The 9,256-nt window shown below is 53.6% G+C and overlaps 2 protein-coding genes across 2 annotated transcripts; both read right to left on the bottom strand.

Annotated features, from left to right (window-relative positions):
• Positions 1-893: 893 nt before the first annotated feature.
• Positions 894-4,346, bottom strand: LOC144110871 (high-affinity choline transporter 1-like). Its single transcript, XM_077643943.1, has 4 exons — positions 4,144-4,346; positions 2,858-3,228; positions 2,080-2,301; positions 894-1,197 (listed from the first exon to the last, which is right to left on the bottom strand). Exons 1-4 carry the CDS (start codon positions 4,285-4,287, stop codon positions 933-935), a joined length of 1,002 nt encoding a protein of 333 aa, XP_077500069.1. The 5' UTR covers positions 4,288-4,346; the 3' UTR covers positions 894-932.
• Positions 4,347-5,127: 781 nt separating this feature from the next.
• Positions 5,128-8,932, bottom strand: LOC144109526 (high-affinity choline transporter 1-like). Its single transcript, XM_077642350.1, has 4 exons — positions 8,789-8,932; positions 6,292-6,441; positions 5,324-5,453; positions 5,128-5,255 (listed from the first exon to the last, which is right to left on the bottom strand). Exons 1-4 carry the CDS (start codon positions 8,918-8,920, stop codon positions 5,128-5,130), a joined length of 540 nt encoding a protein of 179 aa, XP_077498476.1. The 5' UTR covers positions 8,921-8,932.
• Between the last annotated feature and the right edge of the window lie 324 nt (positions 8,933-9,256).

Genomic DNA, 9,256 nt, shown 5'->3' with positions numbered 1-9,256 from the left:
AATGCACTAGGGAGGTGTTCTGAGTGCATTACGAAGGTATTCGTAAGCGTAGTACATTTATTTCCTTCTTGATTCGTATAGTCATGTCAAGGCCTTATTCCAGCTCGTCACTGTGGAGTTGTTTAAAACGAATAAACGCTTTCTTCTCAACTGCCTGCCGCGGCGGCCACTCGTCGACGGAGACTAGAACCAAGAAGGACATGTGCTCTGCGATGTTGCTGCATGTTAAAGAACCCCAGTCGGTCTAAATTAATCGGGGGCCCCCACTACCGCGCCCCTCATAACCCGTCGCTTTGGGATATTAAACCCCATATGCCGTGCCGTACCATACCATACCATACACTATGCCATATAAACCGCCGCGGTGGCTCATTGGTTATCATGCTCGACTACTGCCCCGAAAGACGAGGGTTCGATCCCGGCCGCGGCGGCTTCATTTCGATGGAGGCGGCAGGCTAGAGTCCCATGTACTGTGCTGTGTCGATGCACTTTGAAGAGCACCAGCTGGTCGAAATTATCCGGAGCCCTCCACTACAGCGTCCCTCACAGCCTGAGTCGCTGTGGGACGTTAAACCCTCTAAACGAAACCAAACCAATACCATATCATGGCACAACACACCATATCACGTCTTCCACTCTATACGGTGTCTCTCATAGCCTGAGTTGCTTTGGGGCGTTAAACCCCCATAAACCAAACCAGTACCATATCATACCATACCAAACCAATGCCATACCATACCAGTCTGCGCAGAGGCCGCGGCGATCAAGCAGCTCGCTGCCATCGCGCGCCAGTAAAGGAAGGGCTACAAACGTACTACAGAATACAATCCCTTTATCCGCTAGATGCCGAGAAAAGTTTCCTTAAAATGCACGCATTTTTCTTGTCCCGGCGTAATTCGAAAGCGTTAGAGCAAGCTCCGCAGCTTTCTAACTTAAAGCCTGATTGTGTGCACCGTGGTCGGCGGCGGTTCGCTGAATGCGCCGGATTCCTCGACGGACGGCGCCGAGGAGGCCTTCCGCCTCCTCTTCCGAGGCTTCCTGCTACTGCGGGAGTCCTGGGAGAGCTGCTCCAGCGAAATCGGCGGCGTCGAAGTCGACGCCTTGGTCCGTGTAGAGGCCGGCGAGCCGGTTCCGCTGGACCGTCTGGGCGACGGTTGGCCGGAGGCGGCTGCCTTCTGCCGTGACGGGGAACCAGCGCTGCAGCGACGCGTATAGGAGGAGAGCAAAGGAGGAGAGTAGCTCAGTTTGGCCGTATTTCAAGATCTAGCCTGCTATTAAGCATAGAGAAAATGGAACACTCTAAACAGAAAGGGGTAAAAAAGGGCGCTCTCTTTTGTAAAAGTATGTGCGCTAGAAGACCAGCTTACTCCTTTCTTACTCCCAAAGAGCCGTATTAGTGTTTAGAGTGAATTACGAATAAAACAAATCCGAGAGTCTATGGCACTGATGGGAGTGATGATGAATTTTAATGGGGAAGATAAGCTTTGGCTAAATAGCATGGCGACACAAGGTGTTCTTGCCTGCACAGACGCAGGCCAAAGACCCATTTTCCAAGCATTATACCCCACGGACGCTGAGCACAACGCAAGGGGAAAGCTTGCATGTACTGGAAACTGGTCGGCACAAGGCGGCACTGAGGGTCGAACCCAGCACTTTCCCCATGCGTGTTTAATGCTCAAACCATTAGGTCACCGCTGCGATGGTGCCGATGGAAGTATAAGCAAAGATGACTCAGCGGACAGTGACGAAGCTTAACTCCCAGAGGTGACCATGGTAGACCACAATCACCCCCGTGCATCGTGCCACGGCCTTCGTGCGCACAGCGCCGTCATTGCAGAACATTACACGTTCGCCGCGGGCCCATCGCTGAAGACTTTCCCAGGATCACTCATGTTATTCAACAGATGGACCCCCTGTCAAAGAAACGTTATATTACGAGGAAAGTGGTGATCCGTGAAACTTGTTCACTACGTAAACCTGAATGAGCAGGTTTGCACTGAACAGCTTTCACTATTCAGGGCAGCGTACAACCATGAACGTTCTGTTCACAGAAGTGGCGCCTCCCTCTAGTGTGCATACCCGTCGTCTGTGGGATTGACGCCGGGACCGGGCGTCTCAGATGCGGGCGTTGAGCGGGCAGGCGTCACTGGCTCCTGCGCCGCAGGCGGCGAGGGTGGTGGCTGGCGACTCCGACCGCCAGATGGCGTGGCCGACGGCTGGTCTAAAGCGTCAGCTTTGGGTGCTGGCTTCTGCTGATAGGCGCCCAACACATCCCGCATCAGGCCGGTGCCGATGAGTGCGCTGCGAACAGTACCAGTGACAAACTCGGTCACAGCTGGCATGTTGCTAAACGCCCGCTTGCCATTTGGAATGCTTTGTAACTCTGCGTACGGGTGCGAGATTCACGCACATGGCGTGGACATGCTCAGATAAACCGAACCACTTAAAGCCGCACAACGCGTCCCTGGAGCAGTGGGAGGTGACGCTGGCCAGCGGCTCCCTGGAAGACCAGGAGGCGCTAGTCGCCATCGCCAAAGCGTCGGCGGACGCCACTGGAGTCTTGGTTGTACTGAGGACTTCACCCACAATCCGCTCTGGTCTCATATTTTTTACAAATAAATGCTTATTCTCTCTCTCTCTCTCTCGTTAGAGCCACTGGTAATGCCGCGCAATGTCACGAGTGACGTCACTGTGCTCGGTCCAATCAGTGATCGGCATTCTGGCCAATAAGCGTGATGCGTCATGCATTACGCCACTCCCTTCTGACCAATCAGCGTTACACATGAAGGGGAAACGTGGCCTTAACAGCTCTCGCTGTAAACGTTTCCAGCGGCTCTACCAACCGCACCGCACCCACCTGAAGAGGGCCGACACGAAGAGGATGACCGTGACGCTGGCCAGCATGCAGGCCGTGCGGAAGGGGAATCGCTGCTCGCCGCGCCGCTCGTCGAAAAGCGGCAGTCGGACAGCGGCCGGCAGACCGACCTCCGGCGCGCCACACAGCGCGCGAAGCAGGGCGGCCGCCGCGAAGCCCGCCAGGCATCCGTACGCGTTGCTGGGCAGGTAGAAGGCGGCCAGCAGCTGCGGGAAGAGCGTCACGTAGGCCAGGTCGGCGCACAGCCGCAGCAGCCCCGCCGTGATGCCCAGGCTGTTGTACACGGAAATCGAGAGGGCGCCCGACGCCACCATGGCCAGTCGAAGCACCCAGCACACCTCGCGCTCCTGGGCCTGCATACAGCGCGCGTTGAATGTGCCTGGAGAGAATAAATTATCGGGCAGTCAGTGTGATTGATGTGGAGGGGAATTTGTTAGCGGGGACATGAAATAACAGCAGACGTCAAAATATAATGCGTCAAAACAGCGCACAAAAAACAGCACAGAGAATAAACAGGACAGCGAAAAACAGCATGATGACAGAATAGCACAGGGAAAAAGAGCACGACAGAACAGCACATCAGAGTATATACGATGCAGCGCTACTTGTGGGGGGGGGGGGGGGGGGGTGAACTATCATAACCATAACGGCAAATGGTAAGTCAGAACGCATACGGCAGCGACCTTTGGAGTTAGCGACGCTCGTTTTGGTGATACCGTATGCGGTTATAGAAATATGATAGTTCACCCCTCCAGCAGCGCTGCACCGTTCTCCGGTGTGCTCTTCTGTCGTGCTGTTTTGTAGCGACAGCTACATTACGGTGGCATTTCGAGCCTTCAGCGTGGCGGCGCTGCCATCCTGTGGCTGCACCGCCACGCTGTCACGTGGTGCGGAGCAGCTGCCGGTGGCGTGGCGCCGAGGCTGATCACGTGGTTCGTCACGTGACCAAGTTCCGCTCGGCCAGCTGTAGCTATCGCGTCACTCCAGGTTTAACCAGAGCTAAACCACCGCCAATTTTTTTTCGCTGTGCTGTTTTGTCGCCATCTGTTTTTTTTCACTGTGCTCATTGAAAAGATACTAAACTAGGCTATGACTTCGTCAGCACATTCGGCGAGAGCCGTCATGTCCAGTTCTCTTTCTACTACGGCGCCCTCCATTTTAATCTATTTCTTCTCTTCTTTCTCTCGTCTTCTTTCTTCTTCTTGGCAGTCATGGGGTTAATAGGGATCACTCTACGGGGATCGCTTCACGGGTAAGGGTATACGCACGGCCGGCCTGAGCAGGGCGTGGTAGACGTTGTGCGTGGCCACGGAACCCAGGGCCAAGCAGCCCGAGGCCAGGGAGGACAGGGCGGACGACACTAACGCCGCCATGAGGACGGGGCCGAGCACACCCGGCGTGAGCCGCTCCATGGCGTACGGCAGCAGCCGATAGGGTGCGTCCGCGCCCACCAGCCGGGCTGGCTGGTCCGCCGAGATGGCCGTGAAGTCTGGCAGAGAAGGAAAGTGGCCAATTGCTGTACAAATTTTGCGCCGGGACTGGCTCAGAAAACCACACGGGTTGCACAGCAACAATGCTTCTGTCACGGAGTTCTACAAACAGGCCAGTCGATGGTATAACAAACACGACTGACAACGCGAGGACCGTGGGGAGAGAGTGAAGCACTAAGAGCGGAGTCTTTTCTAAAGTCAGAGCTCCCGGCATGTCTGCTTGACATTTTTTTCATCGTGCTATCGGCCACAAGCTAAAATCTTCGCTTCCTGTTGCGGGTGCCATCATCGGGCGGATAACCAATGAAATAGTTACAGTGCCTGTCCTTTCTTCATGCCTCCTCCTTGTTCCAACGTCAGAGTAACAGGCTGGTACTAGTGCGGTCACGTCCAGTGACCACTCGGTGGACTCAAGGTCCGCTACATTCCTCTGCCTTACAGTTAACAACCAAGCCGCCGCGGTGGCTCAGTGATTATGGCGCTCGGCTGCTGCCCCGAGAGACGCGGGTTCGATCCCGGCCGCGGCGGTAGAATTTCGATGGAGGCGAAATTCTAGAGGCCCGTGTACTGTGAGATGTCAGTGCACGTTAAAGAACCCCTGGTGGTCGAAATTTCCGGAGACCTTCACTACGGCGTCCCTCATAGCCTGCGTCGCTTTGGAATGTTAAACCCTCATAAACCGTACACTTAACAACCGGGGCAAGTCAACTCCCATCTCGTTTGAAGGACCAAAAATATGATGATGATGATGGTGGTGGTGCACTAGAGGGCAGGCTTTCCGCATCTGACGAATCTGTCGGTGTTCGGCTGACGCGCAGAACCAAACGCGGCTAAGCAAGTGTTTTCTGGTTTCTTTTCAGCGCACATGAAGCACTGGCGGCTGTTTCGTGCTGCATCAAAAACCGAGCATGAAATGTGAAATGAAAAATGGCGGGAACCGGGTGGGTGTGGGACGCACTTGTCAACTTGGCGGCGCTGCCGACGATGATGGGTGGTAGCGCCGCGAGCAGGCAGCCAATGCCCGACAGGTACGAGGTGATCTTGGCCGTCACCACTCGATCGCTGCACAGCACGCTCTGGAAGAACTCCTGCATTCAGGAGCGCATGCAGGGCGGGGTGATTCTGCGCTTGGCTTGCACGCTTGTAGACGCAGATTACGGGCGTTTAGCGAGTCAGTCCATTCTTGAAGTGTTAAAGCGATCAACGTATCAATTGTGTTGCTGATCAGTTAGGCGACTGGCTCACTGAGTAAGTTGTTGATTCATTTGAATGGAGAGATTGACTGCACTAGCTGGTTACATATGTTTGCTCGTTAGTTAACTCAGCGCCTGATTAATCAGCTGCTCCTTGTTCGTGGCTCACCCCGAGATTTGAAACATGGGCTTTTCCCACACGAATGATAAGCTCTCATGGTTCGGTACAATCGCGCTCGGTATAACCTGCAACGCGTTGGTGGTATCCGTAAAGAGCATTGAGGGTCAATGCAGTGCAGCGTGGTATGATAGCCAGCCGTAAACCCTCAGAAAGCACTAAAAGCAGCCGTTTTTTCTTAGGTCTTTTCTTCTTTCGCAACTTGAAGGCGTTGACTGGCGTGCGCTGCCTTTCAAACCGAGCTCCGTCCACAGCTGACTCCTTTGTTTCACCTTATTGTGACCGCGAGTGTACGTCATCTCAAGCAACCACTGCAATTCAGTGTGGCTTGATAACCCCGCGAACACTCAGAGAACTCTAAAAGCATGTTTCTTCAGGTAGTAGCTTAATTCGTCTCTTGATAGCACTGACGGGAGTTGGCTGCTTATCAATGTGAGCTCCGCCTACAGCTTGCTCGCTTGTCTCAAGTTATTGTGAGCGCGAGTGTATGTCATCGCAAACAGCGGAGGTACTCCAGCGTCGCCGAACGCCTACGTAATATGCGGGATAGCTCGCCTGTCGTGCGAGGCCTCCGAGTGCTGTGGCGCACACGATGTCGATGACGCTGATGGCATCCTCTGTGCTGATGGCTCCGGCTAGGCTGGCCTCGGGACCCTTCAGTGTGCCCACGTGGGTGTGACTCATGCAGAACGGCAGACAGATCCACTGCGCGAATGCAGGCACACGTTTGTAGGATATATGACGGGCCCAGAGTAGCGCTAGGTATGTGCCATGGCGAGCATTCTTGTGCAAAAATTTTGAATATTCGAATACTGTAAGTTACAGCAATAGAAATATTGAAGTTAATGGTCCATTCTTCCGAAGCGTAGAAAAGGTTTTTCTATTGCTCGCATCGAGCAGTTAAGACTGCCTTAGAAAACCAATGGGGAACACTTTTGACAATACCGAGAACGTTAATAGTTAAAAAAAGTGGTAGGGTTTTAACCTAGTTAAAACCGAGTAGACGCGTGAAAGCATGTCTTCATTCATCGCCTCTAAGTCTTTCTGGCATCTGCAAGTGTGCACGCAACCGCGTTTCTCACTCCTTATCTTCGTACCCTCTTTCCACTCGGCTGCAGCTGGCGCTACAGCCTCCTCCCATTGGCTGCAGCTGGCGCAACGCTCCTCCAATCTTGCCCGAGCTTCCTCCCGTTGGCTGCAGCTGGTGCGACGCTCCTCCGATCTCACCTGAGCTTCCTCCCATTAGATGCAGCTGGCGCGCCGATCCTTCGATCTTACCCGAGCTTCCTCCCATTGGCTGCAGCTGGCGCGACGCTCCTTCTATCTTACCCGAGCTTCCTCCCATTGGCTACAGCTGGCGCGACGCTCCTCCGATCTTATCCGAGCTTCCTCCCATTGGCTGCAGCTGGCGCGACGCTCCTTCGATCTTACCCGAGCTTCCTCCCATTGGCTGCAGCTGGCGCGACGCTCCTCCTATCTTACCCGAGCTTCCTCCCATTGGCTGCAGCTGGCGCGACGCTCCTTCGATCTTACCCGAGCTTCCTCCCATTAGCTGCAGCTGGCGCGACGCTACTCCGATCCTACCCGAGCTTCCTCCCATTGGCTGCAGCTGGCGCGACGCTCCTTCTATCTTACCCGAGCTTCCTCCCATTGGCTACAGCTGGTGCGACGCTCCTCCGATCTTACCCGAGCTTCCTCCCATTAGCTACAGCTGGCGCGACGCTCCTCCGATCTTACCCGAGCTTCCTTCCATTGGCTACAGCTGGCGCGACGCTCCTCCGATCTTACCCGTGCTTCCTCCAATTGGCTACAGCTGGCGCGACGCTCCTCCGATCTTACCCGAGCTTCCTCTCATTGGCTACAGCTGGCGCGACGCTCCTCCGATCTTACCCGTGCTTCCTCTCATTGGCTGCAGCTGGCGCGACGCTCCTCCGAACTAACCCGAGCTTCCTTCCATTGGCTGCAGCTGGCGCGACGCTCCTCCGATCTTACCCGAGCTTACTCAAGTTACTCCGAGGCTTTACGCAAGATTATTGTTTGGGTTTTACCCTGTTAAGATGTGCCTTCGCACTAAAAATGCAAGCCTGCTTACAGGAGATCTGCGAATATAATGATTGTTACAGTGAAATCTCATACTGTATGGAAAAAATTGCTTTCATAACGTTTTTCAGTTGAAAAATGTTTTCGTCCAGAACAGCTGGTTTTCAAAAAGAAGCGAAATTTGCGAGCCTCTTTCACTGAGATGTGGAATGAGCTCCGAGAGCTATCAAGTGGCGCCCTCTGTATCTTGAATAAACTAAAAGAAAGCCTGCGCATTTCTGCACTATGTGTGCGGAATTTTTTTTTTACTCATATCTAGAAATGAAAGCGAGACCAAAATGAGAAATGCCTGACGATGGGCTCTTGCCCCTTGCACAGTTCAACATCATTTAACGTATACTTGCATAGCCAATTTCAATACAATACAATACAGTACAGTACATTTAGTAGAGTGGGCCATAAAAAGAATTAAGAATAATAGTGCCCAGCCCACACCGCCCTTGTGGCACAAGAGCTAATACAGTACAGTACAATAGGAAGATACAAAACGATAGTCAACTCTCGTAAAAATACAAATTAAGACACGAGCATAACAAATTAAGCGAATTTTACCATCTCTGCGCAATATGGGCACCTCCCTGTGCTATATGATTGCATACGGTGGCATTTAATGGCGGCGGCTGTGGGTAGTTGTGACGTAACACGAAAGCATCTGATTTGTGAAGTCTGTATCAAAGGAGTTGAACTGTGCGAGAAGCTTGTGCGACGGAGACTCACATAGCGATTAGAGCGCTGGCTAGGGAAGAAAAAAGGTGGGGGGGGGGGGAGGACAGCTGCGGTTGGGACAGAGCAATTAGCGCGACTACGAGGAACGGTGACCGTGCAGCCATACTGGGGCATCAGATTTTACCGAGAAAGGGCGCCTGAAGCTCTTCTTGTAATAGTTCCGAGCATAGACCCGTGTTTTTTTTTTTTGCATTGCTTTGACCAGATATTGCGTGCGCACACTAACCATGCCGATGCTGCAAGTGATGAAATGCACGGTGTCCGTGTACACGACGGAGTAGCATCCTCCGAGCGTGGTGTAGGTGAGTACGAAGCAGGCCATGAGGATGGCACCCATGGGCCCACTCACGTTGCCCATGTCCTGGAACACGAAACCTGTCGAGTACGCCAAACTCTTAGGGTACTGTGCAGTCACGTGCGCTTCGTGAAGAGTGGTGACAACTTGTGTTCCTGTATAAGCTCCCGCAGGAAGGCAGAGTTGCGCGAAGGTCCGCCTTTTTGTTCCAAGCTGTGCGGGAAAGCCGCATCTGCAGTGGCAGGAACCACAGGAGAAGGATATTTGTAGGCAACCCCTCCTCCTCCCGGTGGTGGCTACACAATAACTTCTCTGCCAGATAACAAAGCAGACTGTGTCCAAGATGGGAGCGGCTTGCCCTCTCCAGCTCATCATATGTTGGGTATGAGCCGCCGCGGG

This window comes from Amblyomma americanum, chromosome 11, assembly GCF_052857255.1.
Source record: "Amblyomma americanum isolate KBUSLIRL-KWMA chromosome 11, ASM5285725v1, whole genome shotgun sequence".
NCBI lineage: Eukaryota > Metazoa > Arthropoda > Arachnida > Ixodida > Ixodidae > Amblyomma > Amblyomma americanum.
This window is presented reverse-complemented; position numbering and strand designations above follow the sequence as displayed.

Bases quoted from the DNA above. Each gene is read 5' to 3' on its own strand.
- LOC144110871 (XM_077643943.1), bottom strand. From the start codon at position 4,287: ATGGAGCGGCTCACGCCGGGTGTGCTCGGCCCCGTCCTCATGGCGGCG. The intron at 3,229-4,143 runs GTGCGTATACCC...CGCTGTATGCAG, and splicing joins ACGCCCTGCTCAGGCCGGCC to GCCCAGGAGCGCGAGGTGTG. The intron at 2,302-2,857 runs GTGGGTGCGGTG...TACTGTTCGCAG, and splicing joins TTCGTGTCGGCCCTCTTCAG to CGCACTCATCGGCACCGGCC.
- LOC144109526 (XM_077642350.1), bottom strand. From the start codon at position 8,920: ATGGGCAACGTGAGTGGGCCCATGGGTGCCATCCTCATGGCCTGCTTC. The intron at 6,442-8,788 runs GTTAGTGTGCGC...GCATTCGCGCAG, and splicing joins TCACTTGCAGCATCGGCATG to TGGATCTGTCTGCCGTTCTG. The intron at 5,454-6,291 runs GCGAGCTATCCC...TCCTGAATGCAG, and splicing joins TCGGAGGCCTCGCACGACAG to GAGTTCTTCCAGAGCGTGCT.